This window comes from Protomyctophum parallelum, assembly GCF_964188405.1.
Source record: "Protomyctophum parallelum genome assembly, chromosome: 16".
Taxonomy (NCBI): domain Eukaryota; kingdom Metazoa; phylum Chordata; class Actinopteri; order Myctophiformes; family Myctophidae; genus Protomyctophum; species Protomyctophum parallelum.
This window is the reverse complement of record NC_139711.1, coordinates 42,819,186-42,846,269: the sequence shown is the minus strand read 5'-3', so window position 1 is coordinate 42,846,269 and position 27,084 is coordinate 42,819,186. Positions and strand designations below refer to the sequence as shown.

At 42.1% G+C, this 27,084-nt stretch overlaps 1 protein-coding gene across 4 annotated transcripts in view; it reads left to right on the top strand.

Annotated features, from left to right (window-relative positions):
• Nucleotides 1-5,202: 5,202 nt before the first annotated feature.
• The window catches only part of st3gal5 (ST3 beta-galactoside alpha-2,3-sialyltransferase 5), a 40,525-nt gene continuing 18,643 nt past the window's right edge, over nucleotides 5,203-27,084 (top strand). For 3 of the 4 annotated variants that reach the window (XM_083785538.1, XM_083785540.1, XM_083785537.1), the window contains exons 1-2: nucleotides 5,203-5,326; nucleotides 20,699-20,810. In XM_083785538.1, coding sequence (XP_083641664.1) covers nucleotides 20,779-20,810 — 32 coding nt within the window. In that variant the 5' untranslated portion in view covers nucleotides 5,203-5,326; nucleotides 20,699-20,778. Of the gene's footprint in view, nucleotides 5,327-8,369; nucleotides 8,478-20,698; nucleotides 20,811-27,084 lie in introns of those variants that run through there. The other variant, XM_083785539.1, reaches the window with a different exon arrangement.

Sequence of the window (27,084 nt, the reverse complement as noted above, 5' to 3'; positions counted from 1 at the left end):
CTGGATGCCAACGACAACCTCTGCCCCAAATATTCCTCAACAGCCTGTTATAGCGCCACCATGAGGCCGATTTAGGCAAAACACATTTCTGTAGATAACTCATACACATTGTATCCACGCATCACACAATTCGGTATACACTATCTCCATAGTCATGTGATCAACACAGATCTGCACAATTTCCCCTCTTCCATCCTGATTGGCTAAGATTGGCTTCCAAAGCTCACATGATTTGTCCGTTTCGAACAAAATGCAACAAATCACAAACACGGTGTACAATTTCCATGAAATTATACACGCACATTTCCACTAGGCCAGGACGACATGCCACTATTAATTTCCCAAATCAGCCTCACGGTGGCGCTATAACAGGCCAATTCCTGTTTTATCTATAACTGCATCGATCTGTATACAACTTATGTATGTGTACTCCCTAGAGGCCATGGAAAAACATTGTCCCTGCATCCCTCCACATCTGCCGGTTATAGCGCCACCATGAGGCCGATTTCTGCAAAACACATTGTTTATGTTAGTCGCACAGATTTCATCTAAATCTCACACAAATCGGTACACATGATCTCTAGTCATGTGATCAAGACGAGCCTGTTGGATTTCTCAGACTCTACACTGATTAGCTAAGATTGCCTTCCAAAGTTTTCAGGAGTAGCCTGTTTTGTACAAAATGCTGCACATGTCCTGCTCATCCAGAATTCTATCCTCAGAGATGCTATGAGTGATCTGGATCTGCATTTCCTCAACAAAATGAAGACAATTGTTGCAAGAAACAAACAAACAAAAAAACATGTTTATATTATATATATATATTACTCACTTGTTCTAGTTCAAGGCTGATTATCTGTGTTTGAGACTATTTTGTTTTTTTTATTTTTTATTTTACATTATAATCAGGCAGCGATTCAAGGATTTCACAGTAAAGTCCAAAGACTTATTTCCACTGTGGTCCTCTCACACTGAACAATACTTTAAAATACATCACAAATACATAACAGTACATACACAACACAACACATCCCTATCCATCCCTCTAAGATGACCCTTTATAGGGGGACCTTTTCCAGTAGCCATTGTTTAGTCTTCTGTTTAATATCGAGGCTACTCTATGCACATGTTTGGCCATCAGTTTCTGGAGCACACGTCATTACATCAAGCTGGCTGTCGGTAACCAGTAACGCCTAATGATGGGCTTTAGGAGCTACACTGGATGTCTGGTCCCTTAAGCCATTTGGACTGATTTAGAACTCGAAAAAGTGCCCTTCTGGGCACAGGTCTCCACCAGGATTCTTCCTCAGCCTAGTGGGAATATGCGTGCACAGTTTCATCGCAATCGGACGCTGCGTTGAGGAGTTGTGGCGATTTGTACAAAGCGGGCTACTCCTGAAAACTGTAGGAGCCAATTGTGGCCAATCAGGATGAAATATGAGAAATCAAACAAACCTGTCTTGATCACATGACTATGGAGATCATGTGTACCGATTTGCGTGAAATTTTGATAAAATCAATAGAAAATGTGTTTTACATATGTCGGCCTCCTGGTGGCGCTATAAAGAGCAGATGTGAAAGATTCCAGGCAAAGGTTTTTCCTTGGCCTCTAGGGAGTTGGCATAGAAAGTTATCCACAGATCCGTGCAGTTAGAGGTAAAACACTTTTCGGCCAGTTATAGCGCCACCTTGAGGCTGAGTTGAAATTGTTCATGTGGCATTTCGTCCTCGGCCTAGTGGGAATGTGGGTGCACAATTTCACGGAAATCACGCGATGTGTTCATGATTTGCAGCATTTTGTTTGAAACTGAGCACTCCTGTGAACTTTGGAAGCCAATGTTAACCAATCAGGATGGAGTCTGAGAAATGTGAAAGACCGGTTTGGTTGAATGGCTCTAGAGAGACTGTGTACCAATTTGCGTGATGTTTGGACAAAATCTGTAGGTGTACTGTGCAAAAACTTGTTTTGCACAAAGCGGCCTCCTGGTGGCGCTATAACAGGCCGTTGTGGAAAGTTTGGGGCAGAGGTTCATCGTTGGCATCCAGGGAGTGTGTGTGCAAAATTTGGCATCGACCGGGTTAACGGTGGCCGAGATTAGCTGCTCACGGACGGACGGACGGATGGACGGACGGACACACGGACGGACGGACACACGGACGGACGGAGTGCAAAACATACTCTCCCCCCATGCCTTCGGCCTGGTGGAGACAATAAGGCTTCTAAACCCTAATAGTTTTCTGAAAAACCCATGTTTCTATGTCAGTAGTGCTCAACCTATTTCATGTCAAGGACCCCCATAATTATCTCTATTGGGCCACGGACCCCCATCTCAAAATACAGTATGTAGTTCCAGGGACCCCCCCCAGAAGCAAATATTTTAGTTAAATATATTCGCTCGGAAATATATATTCAATGGTTTGCGCCACATTTTAACGATTTTTCAATATCTAAATTATAACATAATGTTTAAAACACCAAAATGGGTTCCTGCCCAAAATGGATTAAGCCCTATCACCACACCAGAGTTGCAACAACTTGCAAACATTATCCCCATTGGCATGTTGCAAAGGAGTTATGGAGTTAAGTGGTTGCTCAATCAAACTCATTTGTATTTCTTGATGCATATATATCAACTTCTTTGGTGTGGCTAGTGAAAGATACGGCAATGTGTGTGTTGTGTAACTTACAGGAAGACTGGTTGCAGTCAGTAAACCCGTGTGGAATGTGGTTGAAAGATGGTGACTAAGATCATGTGGAGGTTTGGCAGTGGGGGCCGGGGAGGAGGAAGCTGTTAGCACGTCTGAGGTTGCGGGTGGATGTTTGTTTGTGGAGTAGGCTACTAGGCCTAATGGGTGTAGATAGGTGGGGAGGGTCATGTCCGTTTATGCAGTTTCTCTTTGATTCCTAACAGTTTATGTGTTTTGCATACTATTGTTTGTCTGTCATTAAATGTTTCTTTTAGATCAGTGGTTTTCATTTTCAACCCTTTTCATATCAAGGTCGATTATGCATTCTGCATTTGAGCCACGGAACCACCACTTTAAATACGATAAGGTTTATAGCCTCTCGGACCCAAAACTAAAGACTATTTTGTTAACTTATCGTTGGATGAGATGCTGCCCACATGTCCATGCTGTATTGACGTCGGCACCATTAGGAGAGATAACAGGCAAACGATCAAAATAACAATTCTTCTACATTCTCTAATTCTGTAGACTTCTTGTAAATTAAGTAATGACGATGTTTAACAATCATTTACTCTTGAGAGTGTGAAATTTACACTGTCAAGAGTTAAACGATCTAACAGGGTCCATTTGGTTTATACCAACTCTCCATCATTTAGCAGCAGGAGCTTGTAGTGGACACTGGCTGAAACAGGGAGCCAGTGCAACGAGAACAGGATGGGCGTTATCATGTGTTCATGCTTACAGACTGACTTGCTTACACTTGACTTGATATCTTTATAAATGGTTTGAAAGTCCAGTTCTTGTTTGACTGCAAGAGTCTTTCCGAGTTCTCTTTCTTCACCATCACTGTTCAGTTCTTGCTGATGAGACAAATGCTTACAGTTGAGTAATGATGACAAAAGCTGTAGCTAATTTCAGTTCCTTATTTATTTTTCCCAGTTCTCTGTGTGTGCTGGAAAGGTCCAGTCAAATGATATGCGGTCAGAAAGGCTCTTAAGAACAAGTTCCCTTCCTTCACTCTCACTGCATGGGCTAGTTGCTGCAATTAATTCTCCCATCAAAGATCATTTATTGTATATCTTTTGTGTCATGCCCTCTGTTCCCATTTCCCAAACTCATTCAACTGCATGTCTATTATTGTCTCATAATTGTGGTTGAAAAATAGTAGTATAGCTTTAGATACTATTATAGAGACCTTATTGCTTAGATTAGCTGGTATAGAATTCCACAGAGCTGATCACGTACGGTTTTTTATGTATTTGATAGACTGACTCATCTGCTGATTGATGTGGCTTCACTCATTTATTATTTTATTTTTGAGTGGTGCAACCACTCCTTTAGACAGCTGTGTGTGTCCCTGGGTCTGTCTGTCCAAGCACGAAAATAGCTTTATAGCGTCTGTTCACCACCAAGTATCACTGTTGCACAGCCTAACACACAGACACAGACACACAGTCTAGGGAGGAGGGCTTGTACAGTAGCCTACAGTACAGTACAGTACAGTACAGTACAGTACAGTACAGTACAGTACAGTACAGTACAGTACAGTACAGTACAGTACAGTACAACACTTCAGACGATAACGAATATGTACTGTAATTTAAATTCCCAGGCTGATTTTCTTCTTGCTGTTTCCACTCCACCTCTCTGAGTACCATTTTTGTTGGCCCTGGTTTCCTGACCTTTGACCTCGACCTCCTCTCTTATCTTTGTATTGGCGTGGAAATCCTTGCTTTTGGTGTTTTAAGCATTATGTTATACTTTAGCTATTGAAAAATAGCAGATCTACAAGCTCATAGCACGGCCCTGATTGCCGCACTATGAACTTGTAGGTCTGCTATTTTTGAAAAATCGTGAAAATGTGGCACAAATCTTTGAATATATATTATTTCAGAGCGAACGTTTTTAACTCAAATATTTGCTTCTGGGGGGTCCCTGGAACAACATATTTTCAGATGGCGGTCGGCGGCCAAATACATATAATTTGTGGTGTTCTTTACATGAAATGTTGAGAACCACTGAAAAAACAGGTATTTCAGAAAATGATTTAGAAGACATTTTTTTAATTTCGATGTCAGGCCTAAATGGGTTAGAATGTATGGACTCCTCATTCGTAATTTTTACATTTTTAATAATAGGCCTATAATACAAAAATTATAGGCCTATTTTTATAGGTTTTATAGGTTTATAGGATTATACTCTAATCGTGACCCAATTAAGGTTGACTCACAAATGGGTATGACGTATGAGTATGTACAGTTCAAACGATAGTAGTCTACATCATAATGTCAATACAACTGCTACGAGGATAAAAACAGAAATAGCACTAAAAGACTTGTCACTTGGGTCCGGACACGTCACCTACAGACAGTAGACCCACTGTTTCGGAACCAAACTATAGTAATTAAGCCTATAAATCTGAGCTTTTATTGTGAAGGCTGCGGAAGACGTGACGTCTCCACTCCAGTACGGCTGAGTTCATCTCGCTGGTGGATTCAAAGATAATGCTGCTGCTGCTGCTGCTGCTGTGGAATTGATGAAAACAACGGAGTGAGATTCGATTCCCAAATAAATGACCGTCCAGTCTGCAGTCAGAGAGAGCCACCATATGGCGGTGCATTCACACCTATACGGACGGGTGAGTGAGTGCTTCATCTGTCAACTATATAGATGAACATGAGCAAATAAGACAACGGGCAAGAAGAGACAGACACGGGACCTTTTTAAAAATCTGTACTCGACCGCAATCCGCTATCCGAGCTGCTGTTACACCGACATGTGTGACTTAATGTAGCCTGCGACGGACCGCAAGCGTTGCCATGTCTGATTAGTATAAGCGACTTTGGCCTTATTATTATAATTGTTTTCTTCCTGACATGTACAGTCCAATTGTTGTAAATGTAAAATTCTATACCAATATTGTTAGTTAACAGGTTGCGGTTTTCTTTTTTCTTCTTATTCTTAACAGTTTGCAGAAAACAGCACAGGGTCTTTACACTCAGTAGCCGACTCAATTAATCTCTAAATCTCTTTTCAACCAGTGGTCCGGGGACCACCAGTGGTCCTTGAGGGCGTTCCAGCCAGGTGGTCCCCAGCTAAATGATGGAGAGTTGGTAAACCAAATGGACCCTATTAGATTGTTTAACTCTTGACAGTGTAAAAAGAAAGCACTTTCATTTTACACTCTCAAGAGTAAATTAAAGTAAAATTGTTTGTAGATCTGCCCTTGATTGATTGAATTATGTATTGATTAACACTCACTAACAGTTTACAGTGACGAGAAAGAAAGGTGTGTGTGTGTGTGTGTGTGTGTGTGTGTGTGTGTGTGTGTGTGTGTGTGTGTGTGTGTGTGTGTGAGAGAGAGAGAAATGGGACATTCTGCATATTTATTGAGTAGCCTACTTTCTACTTTTGGTACTTTAAGTAGCCTACATTTTGATTTACTTTTACTCAAGTAGGCTAAATTTTGAATTCGGGACTTTTTGAGTATATGTACTTTTAATTATTATTATTATTATTATTATTATTATTATTATTATTATTATTAATTTAAGAATAATATGACTAGTAGCCTACATTTTCCACCACAGATGGCTGGTCCGTGTCCTCATGTTCTTGTGGACATGGCAACACTGACTGATTTATTGCATCGTGATTCTGAATGGCAACCATCACATTTACTAGTGTGTGTGTGTCCCTGTGAGCACACCAGGAGCTTCAGACGCGTGAACTTGAAGCTCAAGTATTCTTCTTCGTGGGTTTTTTAGACAGCTGGTGGATGGAAAATAAGCTCCACCTCCGCGTCCGACGGACGCTACGGACAGTCTCAAATGGACGCGACGGACAGACTCAAATGGAAGCCGCGCACAAGCGTGAAAATGAAGCGTGTCACCCGGCAGTGATAGGCACTAGCCAATGGAACAGATGCAGCCTGCAGCCCATCCACTGGGAGGAGTTATACTTGTAGTTGTCTTCTTTCACGCTGTCAAACGCCCCCTGGGAGGGAATTGTGAAGCCATGTCAAGGGATACAGGAAGACATCTGGGCAGTGGGCAGCTCGAACTGCTCGAAGTAACATTATGTCCAAATTGTTAACAAAACATTGAAAAATCGTCTGAAGAAATAAAGTAAAGCATTGGTTCTCATGTTTGCTTCAGATCACCCCTGTAATCTTTTCATCCATGGCACCCCTGGCTGAATTACATTGTCATTTACTGTAACCCTGATCCATGACATCGAAAATAACTTTTTTTTATACTTTATAAAATAGCCCGTTCTCTTCACCATGTGCTGCGCTTCTCATCATCATTATCCATCTCCGTGGTGGTCTAGTGGTTAAGGTGCTGCGCTCTCACCGCGGCGGCCCGTGTTCGATTCCCGGTCAGGGAACACTGTTTTATGATGAATTCCTGTTCTGTTCTTTAACTATATAGAAGTGTCTATTTGTACGTCTTTAATGTTTTGATGAATTGAACAATGTGGACCCTGTTGTAAACAAGTGTAATGCTTAATTGGTTCGTCCACTCACAGTTAACATGCAGTCTTTGTATTGAGTTTGTGCTTGAAATGTATTGTAATTCTGCAAACTGTTAATAAATATTTAAATCAATCAATCAAAAATCTCCTTCTCCTTCTCACCGCCGGGTGACACACGCTTGTCGGCAGCTTACATCTGACGCCGCGCGGAGGAGAGCGTCAGATGTAAGTTGTCCGTCCGCAAGTCGTCGGCGAAAACAAAACTAGTTTTAAAACTCCTCGGCCGGGAGGCGTACCCGGGTCCCCCGTTCCAAAGGCACGTACGTTAACCAGTCGTCTAAACAGCCATGACAGCGAAGTAGCAACAGAGCAACTTATAGCCTACATTAGAATGCGCCTTTGTCTGTGTCAACATCTTGTCACTCAAACGTCCCTCTCACGCCCACTTCGCTAACGAAGAAATAGAGGACTACAGGCGTTTAAATAGGCTTCCGTGTGCGTCTCCTCTAGGAACCGCCCAAAGCCCCGGAAGGATTTAAAGTGAGACCTGACGCGACGGACTTCTGACGCTTCACGCCTGCCTAGTGTAGCCACAGCCTGTGTGTGTGTGTGTGTGTGTGTGTGTGTGTGTGTGTGTGTGTGTGTGTGTGTGTGTGTGTGTGTGTGTGTGTGTGTGTGTGTGTGTGTGTGTGTGTGTGTGTGTGTGTGTGTGTGTGTGTGTGTGTGTGTTTTGATTGATTGATTGAAATATTTATTAACAGTTTGTAGAATTTACAGTACATTTTAAGCACAAACTCAATACAAAGACTGTCAACTGTGAGTGGACGACCCAATTAAGCATTACACTTGTTTACAACAGGGTCCACATTGTTCAATTCATCAAAACATTTAACGACATACAAACATTTAGAGACATACAAATAGACATTTCTATGTAGCTAAATTCATCATATTAGTGTGTGTGTGTGTGTGTGTGTGTGTGTGTGTGTGTGTGTGTGTGTGTGTGTGTGTGTGTGTGTGTGTGTGTGTGCGTGCCGTGCGTGTGCCTTAAATTAATTAAACATGTTAATACACCAAGCAGTTTAATTGCTTTCAGGCTCGCTTGTTTACCACAGTCTGTCGGTCACGTAATTCGATAGGTCACTACAAGCGATGTAACCGCTAGCGTCATTTTACATCATTACATGCACTGTTAGGTTTTCTAGTCGTCAGTAAACACACAGCGATATGGACCTTAAGGCAGCGCGCCGTTCCATCATCACTTCATCAGCTTGTTTATAGTTTTGATATAAATTGTTATTCAGACGTCTCTGGTGAGTTTTTCTGTGCTCCTTTTTCCCTCATAGATGTAAAGCTGTGCTGTTTGTAGATTAAGAGGAATGCGAAGAGAAAACAACCGCATTTTGTAGTGTAGGCTATAGTGTTGTGGCGTTGATAGAATGATATAGTTGATACTATCATTGTGATAATAATATGAAACACATACACAGTCAGACATGCGTTCTCTCTGACTGTTATGCTATACTCAAAGTAAAAAATTACTTAATTTACTAAATAATTATTTATTCGTTAATTTACTGCAATCGAAAATATATGTCTGTTATTTTATAATCGACGGAAGCATTTTTTGTGAGCTTATGTGCACCTGCTGCTATTTTCATGTTTATTTATTTTGTAACTTTTCACCTAGAATGACATAAACGCAAATAGCTTAATAATCGATTTTCTTAGAAGCGGTGGCGACATGCCAACTATAGGGTTCAGTTGTGTGTGTGTGTGTGTGTGTGTGTGTGTGTGTGTGTGTGTGTGTGTGTGTGCGTGCGAGATATTAAATTGATTAGTTGGATTTAACTGTTGCAACCTTTTTCTGCACCACACACAAGCTATAACACAGTATTATAGCATACACAGTAACAGTAACATATATATACTTGCCATATATTGCCATAATATGTTAGTATATTTAAAATAAAACCATAGCACCACGATTAGCCTTTTCATGCGCGCACCCGCCTAGAAGGCGCCCGTGCACCACAAGGGGTATAGCCTACACGCACCGGGAACCGCTGCATTAGATAATTGAATTCAGTTTGACATGTCAGCATAACACACGGATGACCTGCTGCAAAGTAGAAGTGACCTCTCTGCTGATCTCTCTGTGTGTGTGTGTGTGTGTGTGTGTGTGTGTGTGTGTGTGTGTGTGTGTGTGTGTGTGTGTGTGTGTGTGTGTGTGTGTGTGTGTGTGTGTGTGTGTGACGTGTGACGTGTGTGTGTGAGATAGTGTTAGTGACCTCTCTACTGATCAGTGTGTGTGTGTGTGTGTGTGTGTGTGTGTGTGAGGGCGTGTGTGTGTGTGTGTGTGTGTGTGTGTGTGTGTGTGTGTGTGTGTGTGTGTGTGTGTGTGTGTGTGTGTGTGTGTGTGTGTGTGTGTGTGTGTGTGTGTGTGTGTGTGTGTGTGTGTGTGTGTGTGTGATAGTGTCAGTGACCTCTCTACTGATCAATGTGTGTGTGTGTGTGTGTGTGTGTGTGTGTGTGCGTTTGTGTGTGTGTGTGTGTGTGTGTGTGTGTGTGATGTTAGTTAATTATTTAGGAATCCAACATGGACAGAATACTGTAGTGATGATGTCATACAGTACCATCATCACAGTCTGGTAGGAAACCATTATAATAACCTTATATAAACCTTATCCTATCCGTATCTCCATGATAATTATTAATAACCAACCAGACAATTATGTGTCACACTGGCCTGAAGTGCAGGGGCGCACGCAACGAGGGCATTATTTACTGCCCTAGTATTAGCCTAAACACACATTGTCTATAGACTTGGCTGGCACAAATTACATCACAATTTATAACCCTAAAAAAAAACATTAAAAGTCCATAGACATGGCTGACGCACATTATATTTTATTTTACCCTAAACAAACATTAAATTCCATAGACCTTTGCAGCCGGGATGGGAAATGTATAATTAGGCTCTTGACAAACATTAAAAGTCCATAGACTTGGCTGGCCTATGAGGTAATTTCGGATTATTTTCGGAGGAAGCCTGGTGGAGAGGGGCAGATGAACAGAAGGTCGCCCCATGGTGCAGAGCTTGGCGGTTAGTGTTGTGGAGGTTGCGAGTGGTGGTGGGTTTTGTCTAACTTGACTCTGTTTTGTCAGTTTGTGGCTCGAGCAGGGAGGCGTAGATGCATTGGTAGGTTACAGTAACTATAGGGAGATATCCTGCACTCTGTCCTGGAGGAGATGGGAAGCCAGTGGAGGATGGGGGTGATGACGTGCTGCTCGTATGCAGGGACGTGCAGCGCGACGCTGAAAAGCCAAAGAGCTTGTAGATCAGCAATGTTTTGGACCTGAATGCTGCCTTCCGGTATGGCATGGAAAGGAGGGGCATGTGCATTTCTTCCACCATGCTGCATTCATGGTCTGGAGAGGGCAGTTGTTTATACCAACGGGTAAAAGGGCAGGGGCTGAAGCCCTGTTGATGTCTATGTGTGGGCGTCCCTGCTCGTATGTGTACACTCGTCAGGACTGGATGTATTGGATTTGGATCCCAATGAGAATTAAGGGATTCTATTATTCTATGTATTAATGCTGTGTAGGTAGTGTAGCTCTTGATTGTTTTATTCATTGACGTACTGTTTTACCTGTATGTGTTTTGTTGCAATGCCGTTTGTCTCAAACGGAGGAGCGCAGTGAAAATAAGTCAAAATTCTTTCCTGTGGTTGTATCCTTGACGCTTCCTCGATGAACTTGTTTTTCCTGCACGACGTCTAATCAAATCAAATCAAATCAAATAAATCAAGTGCGTTACAGCAGTCTGGCTTTTCGGCATCAGACAGTGCGAGGAGTGCTATAGGGCTAGGAGATCTGTTCTGCCTGCAGCAAATAAGATTGTAATAATAATATAACTTGGATGGACATGATGTTGAAGTCAAGCCATTGGACTCTTACTAGTGTTTGTTCTGTTGCTCTTTTAAGCCCCTGAATATGCCGAATCCCCTGAGATTGTACCTGCTCTCTCTCGAGCCTCGAACAACTCCTGGACACAGGGCGGAAGCAGTCTGTTATGTGCTTTATACATTATAACGGCTGTTGAGAGGTCTACCACATCATGCAATTTTAGGGTGTGTGACTGAATAAAAAGTGGATTTGTTGGTGCGTAATAATCAGCGTGATTTATAATTCGGATTGCTTTCTTTTGGAGAAGAAATAATGGGGTTGATGTTTGATTTATAGTTGCTCCCCCATACTTCCACACAATAACTGATGTGCGGAAGTACGAGGGAGCAATACAGTAAGTACAGTGATTAACGGTCCAAAATGGGTTTAATCTTATACAGTATTGCGATAGTTTTAGAGACTTTGGTTCTTAAATTGTTTATGTGTGTTTGCCAGTTAACCCATTCTGAACGGGCGCCCATTTTGGTGTTAGCATCATGTTATGCTTTAGCTATTGAAAAATAGCAGATCTACAAGCTCATAGCGCGCCACCGAGTGGCGCGCTACGAGCTTGTAGGTCTGCTATTTTTGAAAAATCGAAGAACGACTGACATTTTTAGAATCTGATCTCAGGTCAGAATGTTTGTTAACTGGCAAACACAAACACACTGTGGGTCTTCGTCAGACCCACCGTATTGTAGGTTGACTTACTATGCTTGATGCACAGTTAGTCTGAGATGTTTTATGATGTGTTTTTATTGGTGTCTCTATGAGAGCTGCATGCTGTAACACATTAATGTTCCCTCAGGCATGAATAAACTACCTACTTAGTTAAGGTTTATTGGTGTCTCTATGAGAGCTGCATGCTGTAACACATTAATGTTCCCTCAGGCATGAATAAACTACCTACTTAGTTAAGGTTTATTGGCGTCTCTATGAGAGCTGCATGCTGTAACACATTAATGTTCCCTCAGGCATGAATAAACTACCTACTTAGTTAAGGTTTATTGGTGTCTCTATGAGAGCTGCATGCTGTAACACATTAATGTTCCCTCAGGCATGAATGAACTACCTACTTAGTTAAGGTTTATTGGCGTCTCTATGAGAGCTGCATGCTGTAACACATTAATGTTCCCTCAGGCATGAATAAACTACCTACTTAGTTAAGGTTTATTGGTGTCTCTATGAGAGCTGCATGCTGTAACACATTAATGTTCCCTCAGGCATGAATGAACTACCTACTTAGTTAAGGTTTATTGGTGTCTCTATGAGAGCTGCATGCTGTAACACATTAATGTTCCCTCAGGCATAAATGAACTACCTACTTAGTTAAGGTTTATTGGTGTCTCTATGAGAGCTGCATGCTGTAACACATTAATGTTCCCTCAGGCATGAATAAACTACCTACTTAGTTAAGGTTTATTGGTGTCTCTATGAGAGCTGCATGCTGTAACACATTAATGTTCCCTCAGGCATGAATAAACTACCTACTTAGTTAAGGTTTATTGGTGTCTCTATGAGAGCTGCATGCTGTAACACATTAATGTTCCCTCAGGCATGAATAAACTACCTACTTAGTTAAGGTTTATTGGTGTCTCTATGAGAGCTGCATGCTGTAACACATTAATGTTCCCTCAGGCATGAATAAACTACCTACTTAGTTAAGGTTTATTGGTGTCTCTATGAGAGCTGCATGCTGTAACACATTAATGTTCCCTCAGGCATGAATACACTACCTACTTAGTTAAGGTTTATTGGTGTCTCTATGAGAGCTGCATGCTGTAACACATTAATGTTCCCTCAGGCATGAATAAACTACCTACTTAGTTAAGGTTTATTGGTGTCTCTATGAGAGCTGCATGCTGTAACACATTAATGTTCCCTCAGGCATGAATAAACTACCTACTTAGTTAAGGTTTATTGGTGTCTCTATGAGAGCTGCATGCTGTAACACATTAATGTTCCCTCAGGCATGAATAAACTACCTACTTAGTTAAGGTTTATTGGTGTCTCTATGAGAGCTGCATGCTGTAACACATTAATGTTCCCTCAGGCATGAATAAACTACCTACTTAGTTAAGGTTTATTGGTGTCTCTATGAGAGCTGCATGCTGTAACACATTAATGTTCCCTCAGGCATGAATAAACTACCTACTTAGTTAAGGTTTATTGGCGTCTCTATGAGAGCTGCATGCTGTAACACATTAATGTTCCCTCAGGCATGAATAAACTACCTACTTAGTTAAGGTTTATTGGTGTCTCTATGAGAGCTGCATGCTGTAACACATTAATGTTCCCTCAGGCATGAATGAACTACCTACTTAGTTAAGGTTTATTGGTGTCTCTATGAGAGCTGCATGCTGTAACACATTAATGTTCCCTCAGGCATAAATGAACTACCTACTTAGTTAAGGTTTATTGGTGTCTCTATGAGAGCTGCATGCTGTAACACATTAATGTTCCCTCAGGCATGAATAAACTACCTACTTAGTTAAGGTTTATTGGTGTCTCTATGAGAGCTGCATGCTGTAACACATTAATGTTCCCTCAGGCATGAATAAACTACCTACTTAGTTAAGGTTTCCACTAGACAGCAACCATACTGTACATGCAGTCCTTTTCACTCTTCACATCATGACAATCTCACTTTTAAAGTTTTTATTAGGCATAGAAGAGGGGTATGGACAGGACAAAATACAGTACATACAGTATGTTATGCTTCTTTTTCTATTTTTGTACATAGACAGAGAACAGACAGGAAACAGGACGGTTCTGCTACTACAGTACATGGACAGAATTGTTACTTTTTGAGTTGGTTTGAGTGGTCACAAAACTGAAACTGAAACAAAACTAAAACTTAACTAAACAAAACAAAACGAAAGACAAGACGAAAACAACCCCCCACCCTCCCACTTGGAACTTTGACACCTTCTTCTTTCACCGTATAGGGTTTTTTTTTAAATAAAATAAATAGTAGTAATAGCCAGCAAGGATTTCATGAGCATAAGAGAAGAGAAGAGAGATATGAGAAGTAGAAAAGAGAGAAAGTGAATGGTGAGATAAGGACTCCATGGTGTTGTAGGAGAGAGTGGCAGAAAGAGATAAGGGCTCCTGATGTTTGCTTTGGAAGTAGATAGGAAGAAAGTAAGAGAAGAAAGGAAAAGAGTGAGAGGGTTAAGGGTGGAGTGGGGTTGGTGTGCGGAGTAGGAGGGGAACACCATGGTTTATAACCATTGGCCTATGCTGGGGTGTTCAGAACACCATGGTTTATAACCATTGGCCTATGGGGTGTTCAGAACACCATGGTTTATAACCATTGGCCTATGGGGTGTTCAGAACACCATGGTTTATAACCATTGGCCTATGGGGTGTTCAGAACACCATGGTTTATAACCATTGGCCTATGGGGTGTTCAGAACACCATGGTTTATAACCATTGGCCTATGGGGTGTTCAGAACACCATGGTTTATAACCATTGGCCTATGGGGTGTTCAGAACACCATGGTTTATAACCATTGGCCTATGGGGTGTTCAGAACACCATGGTTTATAACCATTGGCCTATGGGGTGTTCAGAACACCATGGTTTATAACCATTGGCCTATGGGGTGTTCAGAACACCATGGTTTATAACCATTGGCCTATGGGGTGTTCAGAACACCATGGTTTATAACCATTGGCCTATGGGGTGTTCAGAACACCATGGTTTATAACCATTGGCCTATGGGGTGTTCAGAACACCATGGTTTATAACCATTGGCCTATGGGGTGTTCAGAACACCATGGTTTATAACCATTGGCCTATGGGGTGTTCAGAAGACTTGACAGATTCTCGAGGTTATTGTCGGACCCCAGGAGGAAGTGAATCCTCCTGGAGAGAAACGTAGATCGTATTAATTTTTTTTCTAGATTCAGGAATAACATGGTATCTTTCAGCCAATGGTCTGATTTAACATGAATAACATGGTATCTTTCAGCCAATGGTCTGATTTAACATGAATAACATGGTATCTTTCAGCCAATGGTCTGGTTTAACATGAATAACATGGTATCTTTCAGCCAATGGTCTGGTTTAACATGAATAACATGGTATCTTTCAGCCAATGGTCTGATTTAACATGAATAACATGGTATCTTTCAGCCAATGGTCTGGTTTAACATGAATAACATGGTATCTTTCAGCCAATGGTCTGGTTTAACATGAATAACATGGTATCTTTCAGCCAATGGTCTGGTTTAACATGAATAACATGGTATCTTTCAGCCAATGGTCTGATTTAACATGAATAACATGGTATCTTTCAGCCAATGGTCTGATTTAACATGAATAACATGGTATCTTTCAGCCAATGGTCTGGTTTAACATGAATAACATGGTATCTTTCAGCCAATGGTCTGGTTTAACATGAATAACATGGTATCTTTCAGCCAATGGTCTGGTTTAACATGAATAACATGGTATCTTTCAGCCAATGGTCTGGTTTAACATGAATAACATGGTATCTTTCAGCCAATGGTCTGGTTTAACATGAATAACATGGTATCTTTCAGCCAATGGTCTGGTTTAACATGAATAACATGGTATCTTTCAGCCAATGGTCTGATTTAACATGAATAACATGGTATCTTTCAGCCAATGGTCTGATTTAACATGAATAACATGGTATCTTTCAGCCAATGGTCTGATTTAACATGAATAACATGGTATCTTTCAGCCAATGGTCTGGTTTAACATGAATAACATGGTATCTTTCAGCCAATGGTCTGATTTAACATGAATAACATGGTATCTTTCAGCCAATGGTCTGATTTAACATGAATTACATGGTATCTTTCAGCCAATGGTCTGATTTAACATGAATAACATGAGGTTTTGGCTGAGACCAGAATGCAGGTCATTTTGTACCAGCTGTAGGCGGTGAATGAGGTTTTGGCTGAGACCAGAATGCAGGTCATTTTGTACCAGCTGTAGGCGGTGAATGAGGTTTTGGCTGAGACCAGAATGCAGGTCATTTTGTACCAGCTGTAGGCGGTGAATGAGGTTTTGGCTGAGACCAGAATGCAGGTCATTTTGTACCAGCTGTAGGCGGTGAATGAGGTTTTGGCTGAGACCAGAATGCAGGGCATTTTGTACCAGCTGTAGGCGGTGAATGAGGTTTTGGCTGAGACCAGAATGCAGGTCATTTTGTACCAGCTGTAGGCGGTGAATGAGGTTTTGGCTGAGACCAGAATGCAGGTCATTTTGTACCAGCTGTAGGCGGTGAATGAGGTTTTGGCTGAGACCAGAATGCAGGTCATTTTGTACCAGCTGTAGGCGGTGAATGAGGTTTTGGCTGAGACCAGAATGCAGGTCATTTCGTACCAGCTGTAGGCGGTGAATGAGGTTTTGGCTGAGACCAGAATGCAGAATTCTGCCAGTGCCATCATGATAATTTCACTGTACCTGTATCAGTGAGTGACAAATAAACCCTCTACAAAGGGTTGTGTAGTTGTCTGTTGGTTTGTATCATTTATGTTGTTCTGTAAAAGTGGTGGTATTATTAATAGGGCTTGTTTGTTTGTGTGTGCCGCGACGGAGCGGGCGGTAGAGTTTCTGCTATCTGCGTGCTGGTTGTGGTGGGCCGGTCTGGGCCAAATTCACGCGAAAATGCCCGGGCCGAATTTTTGTCCCAGTCCAGCCCTGGTAACTAGGGAGATATCTTATCTGTCCTGGAGGAGATGGGAAGCCAGTGGAGGATGGGGGTGATGTTGTGCTGCTCGATCGTATGCAGGGACGTGCAGAGAGTGTTATGGCTCGTACACACTGGGTGTGGGTTGCCTGTATTGCAGCCAATTGCAGCCAATGAGAGCATAACAGTATTATATAATTACACAAAATATGATACAAATAAGTGCTTCTACCTGACTTAATTCCCCATGGTTCATGTGTATAGGAATACACCTTTTGCCCCCTGTATAAATGTCCTCCACCTCTTCCTTCTGTACTTCCGTCTTGGAACGAGGTGGGTGTCTTTGTTGACTTCTCTGTATAACAGAATAAGAATTGTACTTGCAAATCGATTTATACAGTGTTTGTTTCACTCTGTTTAGAGAGGAGTTGTTGCACTACTAAGAACTAACGTGGAGACGTGTCTGTTGTTGTTCTTTGTCAGAATAAAACGTGGTTTCCAACGAGAGTTCTGGGTCCGTCTGTCCATTCAACACAACGCAGAGAGAGACAGATTACACCGGTTACACTTGCACTGACTCTGTCTGTCTGTCTGTCTGTCGGTCTGTCGGTCGTCGACTGTATCGATAGATGATCAGATGATAATAATATATAATATATATTATTATCATCTGATCATCTGTCGATATGACAGGTATTTACCCAAGGAATAAAGGTTATATATATTATATATAACCTTTATTCCTTGGGTAAATACCTGTCATGTGTCGTACAATAATGGTAGCTATATTAGCCCAATGTTTGCTGTTAAATAGTGTATAAAACCCAACTCATTTCACTTGAATAATGTTGATAAAACCGCAGAGCAAACTTTTGGACCTGTGTGTGTGTGTGTGTGTGTGTGTGTGTGTGTCTGTGTGTGTGTGTGTGTGTGTGTGTGTGTGTGTGTGTGTGTGTGTGTGTGTGTGTGTGTGTGTGTGTGTGTGTGTGTGTGTGTGTGGCGTGCACAGAGAGACAGAGAGAGGCAGGCGTCCTGTGTCGGTCTCGCGCTCGTATCACGGCACCCTGCATGTGCGTGAGATGTAAAAATGAATACAATAAAAACAAATGAATATCGGGTCTGGATCGCATCTTGGTGAACTCTCGCAGTGTGTGATGCCTACAGTCTGCGACCAATCGTTTAGTGTGAAAGCCACAACGATATAATGACAGACGATTAAAAAATAAGACTCCTGCAGTGTGAAATACACAACGATCTGATGACTCGCCGACAACTTTAAAACTCCTACAGTGTGTAGGACTTGGAGAGGCTGGGGCTGGAATTCCATAAGAGGGCACTTTTGGACAAAAATAGCAGATCTACAAGTTTGTAGATCTGCTAACGACATGTAACGACATGGAGATTTCTCAACGCAAAATGCAGTGTTCAAGTTCAGGAGACTTAGGAAAAGAAAGCCACAAAACTACATTGTTCTCGCTTCACTCTCCTTCTCACTTTCTCTACTTATGTGACTAATATCCAGTATCCACTGTGCTTGTCCAGAGTTCATGTTTCTCACTTTCTCTCTCTGTCTGTGTGTGTGTGTGTGTGTGTGTGTGTGTGTGTGTGTGTGTGCGCGTGCATGCGTGCGTGAACAGGGTCAGTAGCCTCAGTGTCAGCGTGCATATAGAGGAAGAGAGTTTCTGTTCTATGTTAGTTTATGCTGGGATGAAAAAGGAAGGGATGTCCGCACACTGAATTGTAGCTCCCAGGATATATTTGTTTTGTTACGTCTTCGTCAGGTATGAGTATACGACACCAAGAGGTGTATTTATATACAACAGCATATGGGCAGGTCTACAAGGAACACGCAGCTCTGTTGCAATGAATGAATGAATGCATTTTATTTGTATAGCACCTTTCCAAATAGTTTTATAGTTACAAAGTGCTTTACAGACAGGTTATAAAACAGTAATCATAAAAACATAAAAACGATCATCAAGCATCAAAACATCAGACAAGAGTTTCTGGAGATGTGCGTGCTTCCTGTCGGATCCTAGTTCATGCTGGGATGTCATCATAGCGGCTCGGCTTATTATTAGTGTCTGTTTTTTAACCCATTCTAGGTGGGAACCCCTTTTGGTGTCAGCATTATGGTATGCTTTAGCTATTGAAAAATAGCAGATCTACAAGCTCATAGCAAGCTCATCACGAGCTTGTAGGTCTGCTATTTTTGAAAAATCGAAGAACGACTGACATAGAAACATCGCTTTTTCAGAAAACTGTCATTTTTTTTTTTTTTTTTAAGATATTTTTTTGCGGCTTACGCCTTTATTGATTTTTTTTTAAGGGATAGAAAGTAGGCTGACAGGAAACAGGAGAGAGATGGGGGGATGACATGCGGTAAAGGCCGTGTCGGGTCCGGGAGTCGAACCCGCGGCACACCGCGACTGGATCACCAGTCCGGTGCCCAGACCGTTACGCTACGGCCTGGGCCTGAAAACTGTCATTTTCAAACAGACATTTTTAGAATCTGATCTCAGGTCAAAATGGGTTAAGCTGTCCTAAGATGTTGCTGTCCGGACCTCTCACCACTGTGGTAATATTTGAGGTGTGTGTGTGTGTGTGTTTATTTCTATAAATATAAGTTAGAATTGGTCGGCTGATCCTCACCATGATCTGTATGTTTGTTTTATGCTTTAAAACATTTTTAGAAATACATTTACAATTACAAAAACATTCAGGTTGGTGTTTTTAGGTACTAGACTACTAGAGATGGGAATTATCAATTAATTCACGAATTGATGATTTGATAACCCTATGGATCGATTAATAGCCAGTTAGTTGATAATATAAGCCGTGTTTGCCGAAGTTCCCTCAATGTCTAACAAAAAATCTACATTTTACTGATATATACAGAAAGAATACAATATGCATATTATGTTCCTTAATCAAATATGTATTTGACCATGTGAGATACAGGGCCAGACAATGGCATCTTTGTATGAGGAATAAAATGAATTGTCACATGCAAAAGCAGAGACGTTTCTGTGGCTACCAAGGTGGGGGGAACTCTGTTTAACCCATTTTGGGGCGGGAACCCATTTTGGTGTTAGCATTACGTTGTGCTTTAACTATTGAAAAATAGCAGACCTACAAGCTCGTAGCTTGTAGTTCTGCTATTTACATATTTTTGAAAAATCGAAGAGCGACTGACATAGAAGACATTTTTTGAATCTGATCTCGGGTCAGAATGGGTTAACCGGCCCACATGTGCGTTCCTCGGCCAGGCCAGGCATTACAGTCACAGAAAACGCCCAATAATATTATTATTAATATAGTTAATAGTATTATTAACCCATTTAGACCTGAGCTCGATTCTACAAAATGTCTTCTGAATCATGAGTTTTCTGAAAAATAAGCTCCACCCCCTGCGGCTGACTGCCGCGGAGGAGAACGTTTCCTGGGAATCTGTCCGTCGCGGCAGTCAGCCGCGGAGGTGGAGCTATACTTTTCCATCCACCAGCTGTCGGAAAAAAAACTCGGAAAAGACGTAAAACACAGCTTCTTCTGTCCGCGGCTGTCGGCTCAAATGTGCCCATGGGGGAATCCCATTGTTCTAACCCTCTGAAGCGTTGATGACAAGGTTTTTCACTAATCTACACTTTGTTTTTAGAGAACATTATTCTTCCCTATTTTGTTAGGTTAATCAGTGTAAGGAAATTACACGACATCCTCATAAGTATAGTACTAAAACCCTATCTCTGTGCGTGTGTGTGTGTGTGTGTGTGTGTGTGTGTGTGTGTGTGTGTGTGTGTGTGTGTGTGTGTGTGTTTGTTTGTGTGTGTGTGTGTGTGTGTGTGTGTGTGTGTGTGTGTGTGTGTGTGTGTGTGCACGTGCATGCGTGTGTGTGTGTGTGTGTGTGTGTGCATGCACAGTGCCAGTAGCATGAGAGGCAGGGTGCAGCGGAGAGGAACAGAGTGGCGTCGTCTCCTCACAAGAGCACAATAACAGCAACATGAGGCTGCCCAAAGTCTTCAGAGCTCACAGGTAATGCCACACACACACACACACACACACACACACACACACACACACACACACACACGCACAACTAGTTGCATTGGTGTGGACTTATTTCCACACCATCCACAGCATGCTATTGTGTTCAACTCTTAGAGGCTCTCCCCCGAGATCATCCATACTGTTTGTTCCGTTCTGCAAAGCTCAGCCATCACAGCACAAAGTCACACAACACAAATACTCAATCTCAAAACTAACAATCGAGTATTTGTGTGAGAGAGAGAGAGAGAGAGAGAGAGAGAGAGAGGTTACTAGATATGAAAGGATTGCATTGTTACGACTAGTTTGATGCGAGGGCTCTTCTTTTTTATTTTTTTAAGATATTTTTTTGCGGCTTACGCCTTTTATTTGTTTTTGAAGGGACAGACAGTAGGCTGACAGGAAACGGGAGAGAGATGGGGGGATGACATGCAGTAAAGGCCGCGTGTCGGGCTCGGGAGTCGAACCCGCGGCACACTGCGACTGGATTACCAGTCGGGTGCCCAGACGGTTACGCCACCGCCTGGGCAAAGCGAGGGCTCTTAAACTTTATCAGAGAGGTGACCTTTTAGGTTGGCAAACCCTTTTTGATCCAGGCCTATACGTTTGAGATTAGAGCCTTTTTGATCCAGGCCTATACGTTTGAGATTAGAGCCTTTTTTTCCCCATTACAGCAGTGCTGGGGACCCCCGAAAATAATGATAATTGAACTGGGGACCCCCACACCCTATTGGACGTGTAGGAGTGGAGGCATTACATGTTGTTTGTCATTGTTCCTGCATGTGACTCTGATCCGCCATTTGATTGGCATGGTGTCCGATCGTCCGTCACCTGCAGGCGGGAAAATGATCCAGATAATAATCAATCATGCTTTTCATATCGTCGGAATAAGAGAACTCACAGCTCAGATTGTCGTTCACAACTCAACGGGAATATTTCATATCAATGGTCTTTTGTCAGGTGTGCGCTGTGAACAACAAGTGTGAAAAAGATATATATATACAAGGAACAAGGAACTGAAAAATTATACTCTGGGAAAAACGAAACAATAAAGTTCCTTTAAGGACAGTTCCGTGAGTGCTGGTAATCTCTTGTTTAACAGGTTCTTCCCAGACCGTGCACCCGATAAAAATCAGAGACATTAAGATTAATTGCAGTCGTGCCTGCTTCCTTGATTTAGATGCGTGGTGACGCCTACTGACTGGCAAACTGGCAAAAACCTCAGACAGCGATTACAGTTGAACGATACGGACTACCAACAGTCTGCCTGTGGTTGTTTTAATCGGATAGGTCCAGAGATCATGTGTACCAATTTCTGTGATATTTGACAAAATCTGTAGGAGGAGGAGCAACAAATGTGTTTTGGAGAAAATTAAAAATGGCAGAAAATGTATCCTGACGGAAATGGGCGTGAGATGCGTCATGACCCAAGGAATCCAGGGGAAAATAAATTGAACCTACGGTTCAAGAGTTATAAGCCAATACGTAAAGTGGGCTGTTATAGCGCCACCATGAGGCTGACCGATATAATTATAAGAAATTATTCTGAACCTATTATTATGACGAGACGAGAAAAAAGGACGAGACGAGAAAAAAAAACGCGACGAGAAATAAAAGACGAGATGAGAGAAAAAAGACGAGACGAGAATAAAAGACGAGACAAGCTGTTTTTTTGGGGGGGGGGAAATGCTGTCTGTATTACTCTTATTACACTATTATACTTATTACACTATTACACTTGCACTTATCGGATTGAGGGAACATAGGGCTGAGGGAACATATAGGGTCTGTTTTGAAATGGGAGAACATACTAGGGCTGAGGGAACATAGGGCTGAGGGAACATAGGGTCTGTTTTGAAATGGGAGAACATACTAGGGCTGAGGGAACATAGGGCTGAGGGAACATAGGGTCTGTTTTGAAATGGGAGAACATACTAGGGCTGAGGGAACATAGAGCTGAGGGAACATAGGCATGACCCCAACTCGACAACACACATTCTAAACAAGTGGTTTATCAAACCTTTAATTTCACGTCAAGGACCTCCAAAATTGAAATGTATTTGAACGCGGATCGGAAAAAAGAAAAACCATTCCAAACATTTTCAATATTTTGCAGGAAATGTTCAAAAATAGAAGATGTACAAGCTCACAGCGTGGCATGAAGGGAAGAGCTTGTAGATCTGCAAGTTTGATTAGCCAACGTATGAATGGATAAAGTGTTTACAATGAGGCGGGGTTGGCGAAAGGGCCTTTCTGTGTGGAGTTTGCATGTTCTCCCCGTGTCCCCTAGGGTAGGTACCCTCACAAAAACATGCAGTAATCCTGGTCTCTAAACTGCCTCCCCCTGGCCAGCCGGGGCGCCTGATGGAGGGGAAAGGAACTGGTTGGAATAACGTGTTCCTTCCACGCGCTACGTCCAACCAGGGAAACTCCCCCCTGTCAGGTGTAAAGGAGCAACTTGGACACTCAGGCATGAAGGAAGCATGAGTTCAAGTCCGTTGCTCTCCCCTCGTCCCCCATATATGGGGACTAGGTTGGTGGAGGGTGTGTAGAATCCAGGATCACATTAGATGATTGACACAGGGGTGAAAAATGGGTTACAAAATCGTGGGATAAAAAAATATATAAAAAAAAAAATGATTGTGGCGCTGTCGGGAGGTATATAGTCTAGTTGCCAGCCCATATAGTGCCCCATTGTGAACCCGGACATGTTGAGTACGTCAAAGTCTTATGTTATGTTTGTCCAAACTACTGTAATGAAGTAATTGTTAGTTTTATTGTGCATGGTCAAAGGACGGCAGTGAAGCAATACTTTTATTGCAGTGAATGGAATGAAGTTGGCACGGACGATCACCTTTTAGGGAACTGTGTTGCTGTTGGACAGATTAATATATACTGCATAAACAATATAAAAGCATGATTATCAAAAGCACAAAGGACACTGTACTTTAATCATCTGCAATAAACGCCCTTTGACCGCTGATATTCACCGTACTTGATTACAGTTCGGCCTGTTTTGGCCTCGCATTAACTTTATGCACCTCACAAGACCGCCTGGGGAGACAGAGCACTGGGGTTGTCCCAGGTGCGATTCCAGGCCAGGACAGCAGTGTATCATATGTGTGTCCCTGAGCAAGACTCTTAACCCCCGAATTGCTCCAGAGTGCCATAGAATGGCTGCTCACTGCTCCTAGCTGTTATAGGATGGGTAAATGTGCATATATAGTATAAAACTATAAATACATATAATTAAAAATCAAATAAAACAGAGGAGTGGGGGACTTTTTTCTGCAGGGAAAAGGTTCCCTGTGTCTCAGACTCTCTGACGGGAGAAAAGAAACAACACATTCCGTGAGTGTGTGAGCGAGTCACGTTTCCTTCTTGGCATCATGCCAACTTACCTCAAACGGTAACCTTCACCCTGTTTGCCTGAAAGCTGCCAGTTCTCCCTGCTGATCTGAGCAGGACCAAACAAAGACTTCAATTGTCTTCCTGTTTCCGGGGGAACGGCTTGCGGCTTCTCAAACCTTTGTGTGTAAGGACTAGGTTGATGTTTTATGATTGATGCATTTGGCTGCAGACCCCACCATCTGAAAATACGTTTGTGCGCTAAATAAAATTGTTGCAGTGTGACGCGTTTTGAGCTTCGGCTATTTTTGCTGCTTGCGTGTGACATAGAATGTCATAAGTAGGGCATTCATTTACAAATCTATAATAATAATTTAAAAAGAAACCCAGAGATAAGAGGTTTCTCTGCCTGAGTATATGCATTGTGGCCCTCTGGAGTGAGTGTGGAAATATAGTGGCCCTCTGGAGTCAGTGTGGAGCTATAGTGGCCCTCTGCAGTGAGTGTGGAACTATAGTGGCCCTCTGGAGTGAGTGTGGAACTATAGTGGCCCTCTGGAGTGAGTGTGGAACTATAGTGGCCCTCTGGAGTGAGTGTGGAACTATAGTGGCCCTCTGGAGTGAGTGTGGAACTATAGTGGCCCTCTGGAGTGAGTGTGGAACTATAGTGGCCCTCTGGAGTGAGTGTGGAACTATAGTGGCCCTCTGGAGTGAGTGTGGAACTATAGTGGCCCTCTGGAGTGAGTGTGGAACTATAGTGGCCCTCTGGAGTGAGTGTGAAACTATAGTGGCCCTCTGGAGTGAGTGTGGAACTACAGTGGCCCTCTGGAGTGAGTGTGGAACTATAGTGGCCCTCTGGAGTGAGTGTGGAACTATATTGGCCCTCTGGAGTGAGTGTGGAACTATAGTGGCCCTCTGGAGTGAGTGTGGAACTATAGTGGCCCTCTGGAGTGAGTGTGGAACTATAGTGGCCCTCTGGAGTGAGTGTGGAACTATAGTGGCCCTCTCTATCATCAGGGTTGCCCACCAAAGTTAACCACAAGACCGCTGAGAGTTGTTGTTGTTGTTGTTGTTGCATGGTTCCCTTATAATGCTGACACCAGCATCAGACATGCCTCCGTATTATAAAACAGCCTGATGGTTGCAGGCAAATAACATTTGCAACATTAGCAGCCAGATTGTGTAACGTCAGACACACAGCCACAAAGAATGTCAGCATTCTGCCAATATCTTTTTACATTGGAAACTCCCCCCGCAGTGAAACAGTGTATGAGGGGCAGTCTACAGCTCTGTTACTCAACCTGTGGTTCCGGGGACCTTATTGATGGACCACGAGGATACTGCATAATGAGACGCCCAAAACATTGACAGTGATATTTTCATAATATAAAGTTTAACCCATTTAGACCTGAGTATGCAAAAATCTTCTAAATCCCGACAGGTTTTCTGAAAACCCCATGTTTCTATGTCAGTGGTTCTCAAACATTTTCATGTCAATGACCCCCAAAAGTATATGTAATTGGCTGCCGACCCCCATCTGTTGTTCCAGGGACACCCCAGAAGCAATGATTTGAGTAAAAAAAACGTTGGCTCTGAAATAATATATATTCAAAGATTTGCGCTACATTTTCACGATTTAGCAGACCTACAAGCTCGTAGCGCGGCACTTGTAGATCTGTTCTTTTTCAATAGCTAGAGTATAACGTAATGCTTAAAACACCAAAAGGGGTTCCGCCCAAAATGATGTCATTTTCCTCTTCTGCCCCAAATTTGAACCCGGTTTTCTGCTTTTTGCCAGCTGCTTGAAAAGCATTTAGTTTAGCCTGACACACACACACACACACACACACACACACACACACACACACACACACACACACACACACACACACACACACACACACACACACACAGCAACGATTTAATTAATATGTCACCCTGATGTAGCGCTGATGCATCACTTGAGCACGGGAGAGAGAGAGAGAAGTTATTATAATCATTAGCTACAGTACATGCCTGACAACACACCTACTGTATAAGTTATTATTATAATCATTTCCTACATGCCTAACAGACGTACAGTACTGAATATCTGTGCTCTGCTTGGTCAAATGTCAAAACTGTGTGTCTTGGTGTTTCACAAAAAGACAATCTTTGATTTAATTCCCAGCAAAACAATGAATATGACATCGCTTTAACCACCTTAAATTGAGCTGTTTTCTTTTTTTTTTTAACTTTGTTTTTATTCAAAAGTTTTCTTTTTTTTTACACCAAATAATAAGAATGATCAAACACGATTAAAACATACGAATCAATGAAAACAAAAAACTGAAGAAAGAAACAAAAAACATACATAAAAAAGAACAGAAAAACAGCTTGACATAACTACTATAGTACAGCATTTCCAAGTTGAGTTAGGCAGGAGAGGAACTGGAGACATGACTCACAGTACACTTCATCAATTATATAAAAGCATTTTTGTTTTGTTTTGACACAACCACTTCATGACACTTTTACAGACACAACAACCTCTACACATATATTGAAACACCCAAATACAATATCACAGAAGTCCATCTAAGTATGAAACTGTCCATTTTTAATTGTAACCTTGCGGTCATTTCTTCAATTATATAAACCTGCTTTAGTCTCTGCTTCCATTGGGTTATAGTAGGTGGCTTTATTTCCTTCCAATTTACTGTTATCATCTTCTTAGCAATCAGTAAAAGTATCCTTAATATGTAACTCCATGCACGCGCCTCCTCTGGTATAATACCAAGCAAACATAACTCAGGACCAAAAGGAATATTCAACCCTAAACATTTTTCGATTTCCTTATTAACCTTTTTCCAAAACCCTGAAATTATTGGACAGTCCCAAAAAATGTGTGTATGGTCCCCGATTTCCCCACAATTTC